General features: G+C 44.3%; 2 protein-coding genes across 2 annotated transcripts; one reads left to right on the forward strand and one right to left on the reverse strand.

The window, feature by feature from the left end:
* Positions 1–960: 960 nt before the first annotated feature.
* On the reverse strand, positions 961–5,663 carry c13h2orf69 (chromosome 13 C2orf69 homolog). Its single transcript, XM_037686835.1, has 3 exons — positions 5,173–5,663; positions 3,703–3,941; positions 961–1,756 (listed from the first exon to the last, which is right to left on the reverse strand). The coding sequence occupies exons 1-3, from the start codon at positions 5,425–5,427 to the stop codon at positions 1,282–1,284; spliced, it is 969 nt and encodes a 322-aa protein (XP_037542763.1). The 5' UTR covers positions 5,428–5,663; the 3' UTR covers positions 961–1,281.
* Positions 5,248–15,068, forward strand: ftcdnl1 (formiminotransferase cyclodeaminase N-terminal like 1). Its single transcript, XM_037686834.1, has 6 exons — positions 5,248–5,398; positions 7,823–7,941; positions 8,249–8,344; positions 11,135–11,290; positions 12,016–12,204; positions 14,607–15,068. Exons 2-6 carry the CDS (start codon positions 7,827–7,829, stop codon positions 15,038–15,040), a joined length of 990 nt encoding a protein of 329 aa, XP_037542762.1. The 5' UTR covers positions 5,248–5,398; positions 7,823–7,826; the 3' UTR covers positions 15,041–15,068.
* The last annotated feature ends 3,280 nt before the right edge of the window (positions 15,069–18,348 follow it).

Raw genomic sequence — 18,348 nt, forward strand, 5'->3', positions numbered from 1 at the left:
TCTGTGGTCCCTATAGCAGATCTGTGGTTCCTATAGCAGATCTGTGGGGTTTTTTCGCACTTAGTGAAACCACGAACAAAGAAGGGTTGTGTGTGTGTGTGTGCGCGCGTGTGTGTGTGTCGTCAGGGGATCTGGTCTCTTCCTGTTTTCATCTCAGGGCCGTGCTGCTCCCTCTCTCTCTTTTATTCCTCCAGGCCTACTATAATAGAATTATTATTATTTAAGTGTTGATTTATATTTTCTGTAAATAATGATCTTGTGTTTCGTAAACGGCCGATTCTGAAGACAGACGGACGATAATTTAAAGCGGGAAGCATCAGATGGTGAAACTTGAAGGAAAGTTGAGGCGGTGCAGAGAAGTGAAGAAATGATCAGGGACTGGAAACAGTGGTTCTGCTGAACGGGTTTCACGGGACAGTTGGACGTTTTGAGCAGGTGTTGCTTTAATGAAGGCAGAGGACGTTGGACAGAAAGTTTCAGACGTTTCTGACGTCAGAATAAATTTAATCTGGATTATGTCCTAATATATTTATTTGTTCATTTTGACTTTATTCTTAATTTTTTTTTTCTCTCGTGTGTGACCTCAACACTCCGTTTGTCTCGGATCGCTCCAGAAACATTCCCGCTCTGGTTCTGAGGTGCCAAACAGAACCTCCGTTTGTCCTCGGCGGGGGACACGGCGGGCTTTGTGAGCGGGGACAGGCGTCTCCCGTCACGCTCGTCTCGTCCTCTGCTGCAGGAATTATTCAGCTGCTGTGAGCCTCGTTTGACCTCATCGATGTTCTGTTGATGGTTCTGTTGGACTCGAGGTCACACCAGACACGAGCAGAGACGTACCTTTATTTTATATTTTAAAACATTCTGTTAGAAAAAAAATCAAGCCAACACGTTGGCACGGCAACTGGAGAAGCTGATTAAAGGTTGTAGAAAACGTGCAGAGTTCTGTCTTTTGTCCTCCTGCTGGGTCCAGCAGGACCGTCTGTCCTCCGTCTGTCTGTCCACGAGCTCAAAGGAATGGATCTGAAGCTACATTCAGCAGCAGCGAAGCTTAAACTCACTTTTTATCAGCCAACGACCAGAACCGGAGGTCCGGTCTGAGCTGCGGTAAACGTTCGCCGACAGGAAGCAGCAGAAATAAAATCACCTTCAGGAACGAAGCGTCGAAGTGAAACGAGCGTTCCGGCGTCCAAAGTGCAGAACTTAAAGAATGTAGGAGTTTACACCTCCGGTTCTGAACCGAGCAGCCAATCACGGGCCGGTTCTGAAATGAACAGACGGAGCTCAGAACTCCAGGAGGACCCTGAAGTGGTTCTGGATGGACGGGGGCTCGTCCTCAAAGTGCAGCTTCTTGCTGGGACAGGCCCCCAGCTCCTCCAGGGTTCTGATGAAGTGGCCGTGCTCGCGGCCCACCCAGGCCCGCATCGGGTCGCGCACCTCGTACGGGGTCACGTGGGCGTGGACCGACACCCCGCTGGCGGCGAGCTCCTTCAGCGCCTCCCAGTCCGTCACCCAGGTCTCGCTGCCGCCCGGGTGGCCCCCGTCCAGCCAGAACATGTCCGAGATCCGCTTCACGAAGGGGGACATCCGCGGGTCCGAGCGGGCCCCGGGAAGCTCGTACACCAGCTGGTTCAGAACCACGCAGCCTTTACTGAAACCCACCAGAACCAGGGAGAAGCTGGGGGGGATGCAGTCAGCGCCGCCCGGCGGAGGGAGGAGGTTCAGTTTGGCTCGCTCCGTCCCGTTACTCAGCAGGGTTCTGTGGTCAGAAACGTTCTGGGTCAGTGTCAGAACAAACATGAACAAGTCCTCACCGGTACCAGAACCTGTGAGGTTTCAACACGATGCAGAAAAAAAAAAATCTTTTATTTTCTACATTTGTTGCAAAAGAGCAAATTACTAAAAATTAAACAATGAGGACAAATTTAAGGTAAACTAGAGAAACGGCATTTCCTGCGAGGATGCAGGCGAACGCTTGTTGCTGAAGAATTTGCAGAAAAATAGCTGAAATTGGAAAATAGCTGAAATTAACAGTAAGTAAAAAATACTAAAAAGGTAGAACAAGCTTAAAGTAGCAGAAGAAAGCAGAAAGAAGCAGAGATGAGCACAAAAAAAGTGGAAATTATTTGAAGAAAAAAAAACCCCAGCCGAATAGTAGCTAAAGACGTAGAAATAAGCTTAAATTACCAGAAGGAAGTGGAGAGAGCACACTTGTGCCTAATTAGGCTGAAAAATGATGAAATTAGCATAAAAACAGTTGAATAGTAGCTAAATAAAATAAAAGAAGCCTAAATTACCAGCTAAAATGAGCATAAAACGGCTAAATAGTAGCTGAAATTGCAGAAAAAGCTGAAATGGGCATAACAAGCTGAAATTAGCAAAAATAAGTTAGAAGCACAAAAATGTTGAAGTTAGCAGAAAGATTTTGAAAGAAGCAAAAACAGCTGAAAGTAGCTGAAAAAAAATGAGAAAGGAGCTGAAAAAGGATGTAAACAGATAAAAAGATTTGAAGGAGGTAAAATGAGCTCAGTTCATTTTCTAAGGAAAAAATGGCAGAAAAGGCTAAATATTTCAAAAAGCTAAAGTTGCACCAATACCAAAAGTCATAGCACCGTTCTCCTGAACGAGCTGAATGTTTAAATACGATTTGTTGAAGTGGCACAAAAATTGTGGAACGAGAAAGATGCTGAAGAACGTCTGGAAGAGGTAAAGAACCCAGAATAATAAATACAAACAGGATCACAATAGTGTGAATTCTTCATAAACATATTGGCGAGAAACGCATTCTGACCCTCCTGTGTTCAATTAACCTGAGAAGGGTGGTCATGTGACAGGAAGTCACCATCAGTGAGGACTTCAAGATTCCTCGTTTCTCAAAGCAGCAGTCTGAGGACACCAGAAGGTCTCATCAGCAAACAAGACCTCCAAGGGGTCTTCACACAGTACTGCTGGTTCTACAGTGGACACATTTCCAGAAGCAAACCAAACATGGAGCCGAAGGAGCAGCCGAAGATTAAAGAGGAGCAGCCGAAGATTAAAGAGGAGCAGCCAAAGGTTAAAGAAGAGCAGCCAAAGGTTAAGGAGGAGCAGCCAAAGGTTAAAGAAGAGCAGCCAAAGGTTAAAGAAGAGCAGCCAAAGGTTAAAGAAGAGCAGCCAAAGGTTAAAGAAGAGCAGCCAAAGGTTAAGGAGGAGCAGCCAAAGGTTAAGGAGGAGCAGCCAAAGGTAAAAGAGGAGCAGCCAAAGGTTAAAGAGAAGCAGCCGAAGCTTAAAGAGGAACAGCCGAAGGTTAAAGAGGAGCAGCCAAAGCTTAAAGAGAAGCAGCCGAAGCTTAAAGAGAAGCAGCCGAAGGTTAAAGAGAAGCAGCCGAAGGTTAAAGAGGAACAGCCAAAGGTTAAAGAGGAACAGCCGAAGGTTAAGGAGGAGCAGCCGAAGGTTAAAGAGAAGCAGCCGAAGGTTAAAGAGAAGCAGCCGAAGGTTAAAGAGAAGCAGCTGAAGGTTAAAGAGGAGCAGCCAAAGGTTAAAGAGGAGCAGCCAAAGGTTAAAGAGAAGCAGCCGAAGGTTAAAGAAGAGCAGCCGAAGGTTAAAGAGAAGCAGCCAAAGGTTAAAGAGGCAAGTGGACCTGAACACATTAAAACCATAAACAGGGAACAGAACCAGAGGTCTGAGGGATCAAATTAACAGGAACGTGGGATTAAGTCGTCTAACCTGAGCTGCTGAAATGCTCCACACTCGGCCGAATACCCAGAATGCTCCGGGGCGCCCAACACGTTGCTCTCCACAAAGTTCTGGTAGCAGCTGAACTTATGAAGGTACATGTGGGAGGCTCGGACCACCCAGATGTGGCGGTCGGGGAACCGCCGACCCAGGATGAAGGCAACCTGCTCCAGACTCCAGGAGGTCCACTGAGCCGCCTCTGGCTGAAGAGCCATTTCCTCCTGGAAGTTCTGAACCCAGAAAAGATCAACTTTAATAAAAACAGAGTTGATGATTGAACTTTACAGACTTTATTCATAAATAAATAAAACCCAGACAGACAGCTGAACAACTGGTTCTGTTCGAGGCCAGAACAGGTCCGGTTCTGGTCCACCAGACACCATGCCCTGTCTTCTCTGCATTTGCCTTTTTATCCTCGGAACTAAAGAAGCTGCGCCCCTTTTTTTATGAAACCGCTCCGCTCTTACAGACGGGAACTAGAACTTTCTCATAAAACGGGTCCAACTTCACAGACAGATCACCCCAAAATGCTCTGAACTTAAAATCGGCTGATTTTAGTAAAAGTTTTAGCTGTTTTTGTCCAGTCTTGGTAGAATTCATGGAGATGACCGTCAGCTACACATTGATGTGTTTACTGTTTACAGTGGACTAGCTGTGGCGGCCATCTTGACTTGAGTCCACTCCAACAGTTGTAGACATACTTTCACCCCCCCACACACCCCTGCTGCTGCCCTAGAGTCAAAATGGCCCCAGAGGCTTCAGTATTATTGTTAAGGCTTCATGGGTCATTTTGACCCAAGGGCAACAGGAGGGTAAAACCTCGACGCAATGCTTCAGCACTCGGTATGTTATAGGTTAGTCTCAGCTACTACCACACCGAACTTTAGCGCCATGTCTAAAATTAACAAAAAAATATACGTAGCCATGTATGTGTTGTCTGTGGTTGACTAGTTGTGGCAGCCATCTTGAATCAGTTGTACCGGTTCTACCAACGATTACTTTTTAAGTGTTTTCTTTAAAGGCATCAACGGGTCGATGAGATATTTTGCTAACAGACAGACAAATGCATCACCTAGACTACAGGATTGTTTTTCAAATACTCAAATATTATACCAACATACATTAAACTTGTTCAGCTGGTCTGAACAAGAGAATGAGAACTCATTTTTAATTAAAGTGATTTAATTTGATTTGTTGGTCTTCTGTTCAGTTAAAGCTCAAACAAACTAATTAAATCGTCTCTGGCTTCCATCCTCCAAACTGTTCACCAGCAGGTGCAGGAAGGTTCAAATCTTTTAATTTGGTTGGATTACATGATTTCAAAACAAAAGACTGGAGAATAACGCTGAATGATGGATGTGGGAAAATTGAAAACAAAAATGTTCCTCCTGGGCCTCCATACGAATATGAAAACCAGTTGTGACTGCGAGAAACCGTGACCTCATTTCAACCCGGTCTCACCTGGATGTCTCCGTGGAAAAACACCACGTGCTTGTTGTTGTCGTCCTCGTCTGGCCGCTGCAGAAGCAGCAGGTCGTTGGCTCGGTTCGGGGCGCAGCCCGGGACTCCGAGCAGCTTCTGCAGCCTTCGGCGGCCGGGGCTCCCCGCTGCTGATCCCCACAGCCCCCGGAGCTCACAGGAGGGCGTCGCCGCCACGGAGCTCATCGCTTTGGCCACAGTTACCAAGGTGAAGCCGACCGCCCGGATAACTAACATAAAGTCCAGAGGAAAGAAGTTTTGTTCCTCCTCTCCGCGCTACATGCTGCTGCAGCTAACCTGATGCTAACGGACCGAACAGACTCGACCGTGGCTGATTACCGAAGAATATCGATCACCACGCGCCTCTCCCGATCATTATTTTTATCACATTGTGACTAGTTGTGAATAAACACGCATCATCGTTCCACATACGTTTTTTACAATCACGTCTGTTTGTTGGTTTACGGCCACCGAGAGGCGCTGTATGGTTTCAAACAGGCACTTCCGTATTTTTCCGGAAGCAAAGACAAACATGCACAGACGGTAGCAAGATGAGACCCATCCACGTACTTCCGCTTTGGCTTCGCTGGTCATTACACACAGCTGTATAGTCGAAAACAAAAAATCCTGAAAAATATTCGTAGATGTTTAGCTAATTGTTTGTTTTTCACTCTTTTATTTTTAGTTTAATCGGATTGAATTTGACTGGGTTATATATATATTTTTTTCATTTACCCATTATTTATACAGGTAGTCTCATTGAGCCATGAGAACTCATTTTCAAGAGAGACCTGTTTGGGGAGCAGATGGTGGTTAAGGGCCTTGTATATGGGCCCACGGTGGGGTGAATGAGGGTGGGGGCAGGTGTGGGTGCTTCACCTACCCCATCTACTTTTTTTTTTTTTTTTTATGTTGTCGGTACTGGGGCTTGAACCGGCAATCTTCCGATCACAGGCCCACCTTCTCTAACCTCTGCTGAAGTAAAAGTTTAATTATAGCCACTAGGGAGCATAAGCCAGTGTATCTCTGGTTCTGGTCCCAAGCCCGGGTAAATGGTGAGGGTTGTGTCAGGAAGGGCATCCAACATAAAACATTTTTGCCAAAACTAATATGCAAATTTATCTAAGCGACACCATAACGGATCAGTCGAGGCCCAGGTTAATGACTGCCACGGGCGCTATTGACAAACAGGGTGCCGACATAAATTGTGCTACTGTTATTCAAAGACCACGAGGAGGGAAACGTGTCAAGAGACCGAGGGAGAAGAGGAAAGACAAGAATGACTGACAGTGGCAACTCTAAATGTGGGGACAATGTCAGGCAAAGGTAGAGAGCTGGCTGGCATGATGCAGAGAAGGAAGGTAGATGTTTTACGTGTCCAAGAGACCAAGTGGAAGGGTATGGTGGTAGAGTACTGTATTCCCTGGGAGGAGAGTAGTGGTGGATTTTGCGAAGAGAATGGAAACGGCTGTAGTCAACACTTGTTTCCAAAAGAGAGATGAACATAGACCTTTAGAGTGGAGGCAGGAGTACGCAGGTAAATTCAGAAGTACATTCTGTGTAGAAGAGGAAACCTGAGGGAGATTGGGGACTGTAAGGTTGTGGCAGGGGAGAGCATGGCCAGACAGCATTGGATGGTTGTGTTTTGAATGACTGTTGTTGTGAAGAAAAAAAGAGTAAAATCAGAGAAGAACAAATGGTGGAAGCTGAAGAAGAAAGAATGTTGTGAGGAGTTCAGAGAGGAGCTGTTAAAGGCTCTGGGTGGTAAGAAAAAGCTTCCAAACAACTGGGCTACTACAGGTAGGAAGGAACTTGGTGTGTCATCTGGACAGAGAAGATATCACATAATTCTTAAATAATCTTTGGGTTTACCAGAGAAGATCCAGTTGTTTTATTAAACCATTCACAAATTGACTGACTTCAGCTCAGAGCCTCCAGCAGGGGGCAGTGCTGAGTTGTTGTTTTTTTTTTTTTTTTTTTTTTTTTTAGATGCAAGGTACATTTTAAAGTGGACTCTTGTTCTGAACTGGAAGCTTCAGCTGATCAGAGTTTATGTTCATGGATGAAGTTTCTCTGGACCTCTGAACTGTTCTGGGTCAACGCACGGCTGCACGTGCTTCTGACCTGTGTTTGGTCGTCCTGTCTCAGATAAAAGTGTTTCATTTCCTCCAGGCTGAACTTTGAACCAGTAACTGTAGATTGGCTTGCTTACAGATAAATTTGGGAGCAAAACACTCAGATTGATAATTTTTGCGCTGGTCTGGATGGGTTTGGAGTCGTTCAGGAAACTTTGTTTTTTTTTAATCTCCTGAAAGGTAAGCAATACATTGTAAAAAGTTATAAATTTAAGTTGAAAGCAGAAATTAAATTAGCCTGGTCAGTTTTAATTAATATAATCTGTTCATCATGATTATATATTTGACTCAGAAACAGCCCGTGTTTACTGCAGTACCTCAGAGAGCCACTAGATGTCACACTTCCTGTAAACTGGACCTTTAAATCCGCAGCGAAGGAAGCCGGTCGAAACTTTATTCAACAAATTATCGTTTAAAAGTTCGTCAACAAAAGTGCATGTTATTTTGTCTAATCTACATGTTTTCCAGATTAGAAGAGCGTGTTTTTGTTCTTGCAGAAACATGAGCTCTGGCACTTTGGGCCGACGCCTGGTGGCGTGTCTTCTCAACGTGTCTGAGGCTCGCAGGAGAGACGTGGTGGAGCGCGTCGCCCGAGCGGCTCTGTGCAACGTCGAAGGTCGGTTTCGTTCACCTTTGCTCTGAATTATCACACTGAGCTTTATGACCAAAATAAACCACAGAAATGATTCAGATTTTACCAGCAGATGACAAAAACTGCATTAATATCCTGAGGATGGCAACAGACGTATGAATAAATGTATCCTGCACGATTGTAGGCGTGCATCTAATGATAACTGAGGGTTTCATTAAAATCTGTCCAGTAGATCATGACATTTTGCTAACAGACAGACACAGGCACAATTGCATGATCACCCGTGATGATAACTTCAAATATTTGTAAATGTTGTGTGATCATTGTTCAGGGGTGAAACGGGAGGACACCACAGTTCTGAACATCTTCAGTGATCACGACTACAACCGCTCCGTCATCACCATCGTGGCCTCCATTGACTCCATCAGTAAGTAGTGACTCATCTGACTCCTTCCTCTCTGGCAAATATGGACTCAGAGCTCCTCTTTAACCTCTTAAAACATTATAAACTCTTTAATTTGTCCTCTGAAAAAAAAACCTGCTGTCTTTACTGTAAACTCTCCATACATTTTCTATAAGCATCCTTTAAGCCTTTAGGGAGTGTAAAACATCTCGAACGCTCCCTAAAGGCTACGTGTAAACATCTTGTAAAAACTTGTAAACTTATTGAAAACTTCAATGTAAGTATTTTGTAAACATCTTTTAAACTCCATTGTCTACAAATTCGTGTGGAGGTGTTGAAGCTCGACAGTGCTCGGACTGAATGTGGAGCTGTGACAGGGAGTTGGAGCAGCTGTTTTCAGGACTGTGATCTTCCTGGCAGCACTCATGAATGGTGGAATAATCTGGAGAAGCTGTGAGCTCGACTTTTGGAGTAAAGGATCAATTCGGCTGTTTTGGAGTTTCCATCAGAGAATATGTACCAGCAAGACTTTAAAGGCAGAAACAACAATTCACGAGTTCTGCCTGACCCAAACTGTGGCCTTGACGCCGGACTTATCTCAACTCCTCCTGGAATGTTTGGAAAACAACAAAGATGCTTTGACTGTTTCCTCACCACTCCCTCCCCTAAGGCCGTGGACATGTGACAGAACCTCAACTGAGCTGAAGATGAACGTCACCTCTTATCTGGACAATGGCTGAGGGGGGGCTCTGGACTATGCTACGACTTTCCCTTAAAAATTCAATGTTTTCATCGCCTATATGTAAATGTATAACGTCTATTTATGTTGCTTTGCTGTGGTAGGTTTTTTTGATGCCTCAAATTGTGCCCTGTCTAGGACACGGTGTGAGAGATCTTTTTTTTTTTATTCCGTCTCTCCTCATGTTTTATTTCCTTTTCTCATCTAAGCAAAATATTATTCTGAATAAGAATAAGAAGGCCGCGCTAATTATTTATAGCCGCAGCTTCGTGCACTCCGCCCATCTTCGGACGACTGTACGTACATATTCGTGTTGTATCTCGGTGCAATGCCCATAAAGTTTATTCTGATTCTGAAACCAGAGCACCCAGAGAAAACCCATTCATGCATGGAGACAACATGCAAACTCCACCCAGAAAGGTTCCAGGCCGGGATTTGAACCAGGACGACCTGCTCGCTGAGAGGCAGCAGCTCTACCAACTGTGCCACTGTACTGCCCATTCACTGTAAACATCTTGTAAAAAATCTTGCAAACGTCTTGTGAGCTGCTTGTAAACTCCCTATAAACATCCTGGAAACATCTAGTAAAGTCCCTATAAATGTATTGTAAAGTTTCTGTGAGCTTCTTGTAAACATACTGTATATTGTAAAAAACAACAACTTGTAAACTTATTGTACGCATCTTGTAAACACCCTATAAATGTCCTTTTAAACTCTCTGTAAACATCCAGTAAGGAGCCTGTGAACTTCTTGTAAACGTCTTGTGAGCTTCTTTTAAACTCCCAGTAAACATCTAGTAAAGAGCTTGTAAACACCTTGTAAACTTACAGTGAGCTTCTTGTAAACCATCCATCCATCCATCCATTTTCTTCCGCTTATCCGGGGTCGGGTCGCGGGGGTAGCAGCCTAAGTAGGGAGGCCCAGACTTCCCTCTCCCCAGCCACTTGGGCCAGCTCTTCCGGGGGAATCCCGAGGCGTTCCCAGGCCAGCCGAGAAACATAGTCCCTCCAGCGTGTCCTGGGTCTTCCTCTGGGCCTCCTTCCGGTGGGACGTGTCCGGAACACCTCACCAGGGAGGCGTCCAGAAGGCATCCTAAACAGATGCCCAAGCCACCTCAACTGGCTCCTCTCGACGTGGAGAAGCAGCGGCTCTACTCCGAGTCCCTCCCGGATGATCGAGCTTCTCACCCTGTCTCTAAGGGAGAGCCCAGACACCCTGCGGAGAAAACTCATTTCGGCCGCTTGTATCCGAGATCTCATTCTTTCGGTCACAACCCAAAGCTCGTGACCCCAATGATGAGATACACAAATGGACCTAGTGTTCCCTTGCCCGGACGTGGGTCACCGGGGCCCCACTCTGGAGCCAGGCCTGGAGGTGGGGCACGTGGGCGAGCGCCTGGTGGCCGGGCTTTTACCCATGGAGCTCGGCCGGGCACAGCCCGAAGAGGAGACGTGGGTCCCCCTTCCCATGGGCTCACCACCTGTGGGAGGGACCAAAGGGGTCGGGTGCAATGTGGGATGGGTGGTGGCCGAGGGCGGGGACCCTGGCGGTCTGATCCTCGGCTACAGAAGCTAGCTTCTTGTAAACACTTTGTAAAAAAAAAAAACGTAAACTTCTTGAAAGCATCTTGTAAACTTCTTATAAATGTCTTGTAACTTCCCTGTAAACATCTTGTAAAGCAACTGTAAACGTCTTGTAAACTTCCTGTAAGTATCTTGTGAACATTTTGTAAACTCACTGTAAACATCTTGTAAAAAATATTAACTTCCTGTGAGCTTCTTGTAAACACTTTGTAAAGAAAAAACTTGTAAACTTCTTGAAAGCATCTTGTAAACTTCCTATAAATGTCTTGTAAACTCCCTGTAAACATCTAGTAAAGCAACTGTAAACGTCTTGTAAACTTCCTGTAAGTATCTTGTGAACATTTTGTAAACTCACTGTAAACATCTTATAAAAAATATTAACTTCCCGTGAGCTTCTTGTAAAAATCATCTGAACGGCTTGTAAATCTGTAAAATCTTTTATTTAGGTTCCTGCGTCATTAGTATAAAGGTGTTCTGTGTCATGTGTTCTAGGGGAGGCGGTTCTTTCTGCGTGCCAGAAGGCGTGCACGCTCATCGACATGAGTTCACACATGGGGGTCCACCCTTGTTTGGGCGCCGTTGACCTCATACCTATTTATCCCCTGGGGGAGGACATGGGAGTGGAGAAGTGCGCTCAGGAGGCTCGGGGTGAGAAGTTTAGTGTCCTGTAAGCTCGAGGGGGCAGGCGCTGAGGAGTTGTGACATTAATGGGATTTACTATAAAGCTGGTACTATTTTTTGTACTTTGTTTACTTTGGGAGGTTTTGCTGAATCTTTGTCCTATTTATCCATTCGTGTATGTTCCATAAAATAAAAATCTGACAAATGCTAAACAAGATGAAGAAAACAAACAGAAACTTCTGTAAATTATACAGGGACTTGAAGACAAATCTTCTTGTTCTGATCTGGTGTTGAAACAGGCGATCAAACTGTTTTAATAAATAAAATGTAATATTTCATGCGTTTCAGTGTGAATGTACTTCCTTTTAGAACCGAATGAGGTCCAAATGACTTGTTTTTATTGAACCGAGAGAGCATTGCAGCATTCTGTTCGACTTGAAGTGGAATAAAGCTGTAATTTAGATATTAAAACGTTTAAGGATGGCAAACTACCAAAATAGTCCTGTATTTACAGTTTGAAGCTGGTGCTGTGACGTGTTGATTAGTCTGACACGTTAACAGCTGACTAAACGACTACGTGTCCTGCTGATAATGAGCGTGCACTGAAGTGTGAACCTTTATGGAAACCATCTTGGTGTGATAACAGGATTATAATTAAAATCGGGCCTGTGATGATCATTTTTCCTGCTTCTCTGATTGTTGTTCCCTCTGATGGGTCTTGTAACGTATTTGTGCTCTTCTGTTTGCCTCAGCTGTAGCTCAGGAGCTCACAGAAAGGGTCCAGGGTACAAGCGCCTTTCTGTTCGGCTGGGCTGACTCCCCCTTACAGCGGGGGCTGGCGCACAGGAGGAAGGAGTTGGACTGGTTCAAGAAGAGCTCGGACTTACAGGCCATAAGGCCCGATGTTGGGCCACAACCACAGAGACGGTACGGCCTGACAGGTGAGCTGTGAGGACGTGTAAAAACTTGAACAGCTGATGGTGACCGAGTCTTGAAGGAAAGTTAGTTTGGTGCTCCGGTAGCTCAAAGATCAGACTTTGGATGGTGTGACGGCAGAACCTGCAGCCACACAGTTAATAAAGTTTGAGCCAGTTCCTGTGGGGATTCTGCTGGAGTTTTCCTGCCACTCACTGTAAGCAGCCCCAGCAGCATCAGATCAGTCTAGCTGGGCTGTGCCATGTTGTATGTTAGCAGAGGGAGAAGTTGGATAATGTAATCTGATTTTTACATTTTTGTCTAGATAGGACTACTTGTTGTAAATGTATTTCTTTTTTTAGGTTGCTGTTTAAACCTCTTTGATCAGTTTGTTTTGTTGGTGACACTACTGGTAGTTTAATTTATTTAATTTGCTTCCTGTCCTTGTGCATCGGAATGGTCTGACCAGCCACTTTATAAGTTCCCCTCTTGCTTCAATCAGGGGGGTCTGTTGGTGTTTTAGTTCTCTATGTTGGTACTTTAGTTAAATTTTGTTCTGCTGACCTCCTTTTTTGAGCCCAGAACTGCAGTATTTTGATTTTTTTTGTTTGTTTGGTAAATACATTTGAACCTATTTTTGGCCAATCTCCTGTGCCTCTTTTGCTGGTATATGCAGACTCCAACATATGGTGTCAGAAGTGGGATTTTTTATTTTTTTAGCCAGCAAAGAGCACAGTTTTGTTTTGTTTTTCCTTCTACTGCCACAAGTTAACAAAATATGCAACATGGAGGACGGAGTAGGAGAGGCAACGGTGTAGTGCCACAGGAACCAGAAACAATATATCAGATCAGTGAGGATGTTTGAAGCATAAATAATTAAAAACACAGCATTCCTTGAAGGATTGTATGTCACCCACTGCCTTTCATGCTACAGTTTCAGACCCAGTTTACATGAAAACGATCTCCTTGATACAGATTCTTTGATGCCAATTGTAAAAACGTTAAAAACGACACATTGGCCCATATCTAAAAAAAAATAGACGTTCTTCAGTCTGAGGTGCTGTATTCAACTAAATACAGCACCTCAGACTTAAGAAGTCTTTCGGATGAAAGACGAAACATTTCTTCAATTTTTTTGTTTTGTTTTGTTTTTTTGAATGTTCAGAGGACCAGATTTAACTTTTTTAGATTTTTCTACCTGGATTATTGAGCATGCATCAGGATAAATTGGCCCATACTGAGGCGAGACTCAAATCAAAAACTACCAAGGTAGACCTAGTAACCATAGGGGTTGAAGCAAGTTGTGGTGAGACTGGACAAACGAAGAACAGTTTATCTGGACTAAAACCTGGTCCTAATTGGGAGAACTTTTGGCTCTGGGGTCAGGTTACAGTTAAGATATGAAGGGTTAGGCATGTACTGGTTTTGGTTAATGGGTGGCTCAGCGGTGACGTTGGTAGAGCCGTCGCCTCACAGTGAGAAGGCTGCAGAATCGCATACTGATCCTTAGATGTAGAGTTTACATGTTCTCCCCGGGTTTTCTCGAGTACTCTGGTTTCCTCGCTCAGACAAAAAACATGTATATTCGATTCGGTAACTAAAATGTCTCTAGATGAGACGGTGATTGATCGTTTGTCTCAATTGTCTTTGCCCCTGTGATGAACTATTGACCTGTCCAGTGTCCCCTCCTCTCACATAGTGACTGTTGGAGACAAAGACAAAATGTACTGATTACAATGGTTATGTTAGAGGAAGGGTTTGGCTATAGAAATGTTAGCAAAATATTTCTTAAACCACTGGACATATTTTGAAGAAATGCTCTGAAAGTAAACATTCCATCTACAACCTTTGTCGTCAACATCGTACAAGATGGCTGCCACAGCTGAGTTTAGAAACAAACAAAAGAAATGGCTGAAAGTCAGTAAGTTTTGCAGATACTGAGCTCAAATTTTGTGTGGTAGTAGCTGAGAGTCATCCTCAGCATGAACTTTGAGCTCCAACAGATCACATAGTTTAAGTTTCAGGTTCTGATGAAAGACAGCGAGCGATATGAATTCCTTCCAGTGTTGTTAAACCTTTTATTTGATGATGATAATCCCTTGTTAAGTAAGCTCAGAAAAGGAGTGGCGGCGGCCATGTTGGATGTTTTAACCCTCAGGAGGCGTGAAGTTGTACAGTGATGTTGTTGAGGAGTCTAAATGTTTGCATTCTTCTGATTTTGAAGACATAAAAACCTTCAAATTCATTAATCTGTCTGTCTTTGTTGCCTACTGTTGTCATCATTAAAAAACAGGTCTCTTGTAAACGAGTTCCCGAGGCTCAATGAGACTAACCTGTATAAATAAAGGTTGAATGAATGAATACGCCGGAGGAGACGCTCAAAGTGTTTCAGTTTTACTAACTCACTGTATTTTCTGTTTGACTTCAGGCGTCGGGGCCAGTCCATACGTCATGAACTGTAATGTCACTATCGACACCCATGACATGGCCATCGGCCGCAGCGTTGCCGCAGCCATCAGGGAGTCCACGCCCGGGGGCCTCCCTGGAGTCCAGGCGCTGGCGTTGCCCCACGAGGGCGCTGTGGAAATTGCCTGTAATGTGGAGAGCACGGAGGGCCCCCCGCTCGGTCACCTGACAAATGACCCCTGGCCGTGTTTCAGCATCGACGGGACGCCATACTGCCACGCCCCGGCCGCCCTCATCACAACCAGGGTAGCTGAGCTGGCAGGAGGACAGGGGGTGGGCGTGAAGGGCACCGCCCTGGTGGGGTTTACCCCCCACGAGTGCAAGGACTTGGCAGAGTTTGCGTTGTCTCAAGGGATCGGCGAGTTCTGGAAGGAGCAGCGGAGGATTCGGATGTAAACAACCTGGTGACGATCTCACCATGAGAACGCCGAGTCAGCATCCAGTTTTTAGTTTCCTCCGAACACTACTTGGTCTGTACTTCAGCAAACTTTCAGCTGTTTCAGCCAATCAAACGTTCAGCTTGTTCAGGACATTGCATCTCACACTTTTGGTCTTTGTAACTTTCATACTTTTTGATTTATGAAATAATTTGTGAAATGCTTCAAGTGTGTAATCTACTTCAGCATACTTGCCACACTTTTGGCTACTGTTAAACTTTTTTTTAGCTTTTAGCTTCTCTGCTTTGCTGATTTCAGCTTTTAGCTACCGTTTGATAATTTTAGACTTTGCTATTGTTTTACAAGTTTCATCTTCTTGGTACAGTTTATGTAACTGCACTTTTTATCTTTTGTTTCACCGATTTTAGCTTTTAGTTCCTATTCTGTTAATTTACGTTTTTAGCTAATGTTTTGCTACTGATTTGGCTGTTTTCGCTTTTAGCCATTGTATTGGCAGTTTTAGCTTCCAGCTACTGTTAGATAATTTTAGCTTTACTCTTTTTGCTTGTTAAACCTTTTGTTTTTCTCATTTCAGCTTGTAGCTATCGTTTACTTAATTTTGGCTTTAAGCGTCTGTGTAACTGATTTTAGCTTTCATTTAGCTACTTTTGGCTTTCCTGCTACAGTATACATTTAAATTTTTAGCTTTGGTTAAGCTAAAAGAAGCTTTTTGCTTTTGTTTAGCCAACTTTAGCCTTTGTTTTGCAAGTTTCAGCTTTGGGTTGATGTTTGGCTATTTGTAGCTTTTATTTAGCGATGTTATCTTTTGCTCTGCTCGTTTTAATTTGAATAACTCAGTTTAAGTTCAAATCTTTAACATATTTTGGTAAAGTCATTCATCATTTAGCCTTTGTTTAGCTAAATGTAGCTTTTAGCCTTTGTTAGCTAATGTCTTTGAGTTGTCAGTCATTTAAGCTTCAACAGATCTAAGCACATTGTTCAGCTTTCAGCGCTTCACGAGTTTTCTTGTTTTTAAAAATAAAGATATTTTCCTGATAAATAAAAATCTCCTGACCGATGAGCCTGAATGCTTTTACGTAAAGTCAGGACCTCCAGAACAGCCGATTCTTTCTAATGTTTACTTACAGTAAAATAAAACCCGTCTCTTTAAGCTGTTGTTTCTTCTTTAACAGCTAAAACATTTACTTCAGTCCATCTCCCCTTCGACTGGACTTTGGTGCTTCGTACGTCAGAGTTTGTCCCATTTCCTGTTTTGGACTAAAGAGGATCCTTGTGTTTACACAGCGAGGTTCTGCTGATGAAACTTTTCCCATCAGGGTCCACCATCAGCCTCTCTGTGGACTGATTTGACTCCACAACCTTTGGTCTACAGAGGAGTTCCTGGTCCACTCAGTGATTGAAGGAGCCCGAACCATCAGCCCTCCACCCCTGTGCTGACAGCAGTGGGTGTTAAGATGCTGAGGTTGGTTTTGTGCACTCAGGGGTACCAACAAGTTGGGCCCCCTTGGCCCGCTAGTAAAGTCTCAAACAAAACAGTTTTGTTTCTGAACGATTAAAACTTAACAAGTTTGTTTTTATAATGTATATTTATATATTTACCCAATGAACGGATAGGATGGAAGTCCATTTACGTCCTTGGTAATCGGTCTGAGCCAGCGGGGCACCATTTCTCTTCCTGCTCGTTACTCAGCTGAGGTTGCTTGAAGGTTCGAACTGCGAAGCCCGGCTCTTCCTGCTCCACAGCCGTGTCATTGTACCACGGTGCTAACTCCTAACCGTGTCGTGCTGCACACACCGTTACCCCACACAGTTTAGGGGCAACTGTGGCTGAGTGGTTAGAGCAGTTGTTCTCCAATGGGAGTGTTGGGGGTTCGATCCCACCAGCAGTCACATGTTGAAGTGTCCCCCGGCAAGACACTGAATCCCTCATTGCTTCTAATGTGTGTCCCATCGGTGTATAAATGTGATTTAAAGCTCTGATTATAGATTCTGATTAACTCTGTAGAGACCTAGTAGAGTGTGGTATGACTGAATAAATGAGGGCACAGATTATAGTGTAAAGCACTTTGAGTGTCTTGATAAGATATAAAGTAGTACAGTCCATTTACTCCTCTAAGAGCAGAGCTGGAAGATCACTGTGGAGAAGTCGGTGTGTTTGAGAAAGGTGGTACTTAGTAGGAAATCTAAACATTGACCCGTTGCAAGTGTGGATAGGGAACTAGACTGGATGAAGGACGGTGGACAGCAGGACATCCAGGCAAGACAGACACTTGTGTAAGCTGTAAAAGGACGACAATAAAAACTTGTTTTGGGCTGTAAAACGTGTCATTTAAATTTACAATGTTATTTACAACATATCAATCTGAAGGGAACGCGAATGAGTGTAAATGCAAACATAAAATGTATAGAAATGTAAAAATAGTACAATATGATGACTCATATGAAGCCATACGTGTGTGAGGGGATGGGAGGAATATGAGGATAGAGTTCAGGGAGTTGGCAGAGATTAATGACGCGAGTAGGTCAGTATGGATAACAGCACTTACCATTCTTCTGTGATGTGTGGACGGAGAATGAATCTGGAAAAAAAAAACACATGAATTGGTTAAAATTGAAGGAGATGAACTCAGCTCTCTGCTCCACAAAAACAATCAACAAATCTTCATGCAAAGTAGATGTGGTGACCCCTGAGGAAGGGAGCAGCCGACACAAGAGAAATAATAAATAAATCTTTCTCTGTAGAATGATGTTCCCTAAACAGTCTGGAAATGACGGACGGCCCGTCCCAGATCGATCGACGGGCTCAGGTTCCCTCAGCAGGTCCTGACCCTCTGAGATCCTGAAGCAGGACAGTTTCTCACCCGCAGCGTCTGTTTTTTCCTTTAGTTTTGTTAAACAAATATCGTTTCTCGTCTTGTTTACTAGATTTAGTCAGAGTGGAAGGCGTCTTTGAGAGGCACCATCCCTGTAGGTGTTGTTCTGCTGCACCTTCAGTAAAAATCACCACTTTCAGCTGATTTTCTGCCTCTCTCCTCCTGGTTTGTTACATAAAGCTGAATTTGATGTGTGAGCACCTCCGTGGATCAGCTCTCACCTCTTTGTGTGCCGTCCAGCTGAGGCTCTTAGTCACACAAGCAGTGCACCCATTTAGCTTCATTTTCTGAGCACAACACACACATTTACTCTATAGCTGGCACTGAAACGCTCGCATACACTCAGCCTGCCAGGCTCGAGAGCATCAAGGCCCAATCTAGGTCATAGCATCAGCCCAGAGGTATCCTGATCTCCACACAGACGTACGCATGC

The sequence above is a fragment of the Nematolebias whitei genome, chromosome 13, assembly GCF_014905685.2.
Source record: "Nematolebias whitei isolate Nwh7 chromosome 13, NemWhi1, whole genome shotgun sequence".
Classification (NCBI taxonomy): Eukaryota; Metazoa; Chordata; class Actinopteri; order Cyprinodontiformes; family Rivulidae; genus Nematolebias; species Nematolebias whitei.

Excerpts from the sequence above, each read along its gene's own strand:
- c13h2orf69 (XM_037686835.1), bottom strand. The coding sequence starts at position 5,427 with ATGTTAGTTATCCGGGCGGTCGGCTTCACCTTGGTAACTGTGGCCAAA. Across the intron at positions 3,942-5,172 it reads TTTTCCACGGAGACATCCAG|AACTTCCAGGAGGAAATGGC; the intron begins GTGAGACCGGGT and ends TTCTGGGTTCAG. Across the intron at positions 1,757-3,702 it reads GGAGCATTTCAGCAGCTCAG|AACCCTGCTGAGTAACGGGA; the intron begins GTTAGACGACTT and ends TTCTGACCACAG.
- ftcdnl1 (XM_037686834.1), top strand. The coding sequence starts at position 7,827 with ATGAGCTCTGGCACTTTGGGCCGACGCCTGGTGGCGTGTCTTCTCAAC. Across the intron at positions 8,345-11,134 it reads GGCCTCCATTGACTCCATCA|GGGAGGCGGTTCTTTCTGCG; the intron begins GTAAGTAGTGAC and ends CATGTGTTCTAG. Across the intron at positions 11,291-12,015 it reads GTGCGCTCAGGAGGCTCGGG|CTGTAGCTCAGGAGCTCACA; the intron begins GTGAGAAGTTTA and ends TGTTTGCCTCAG.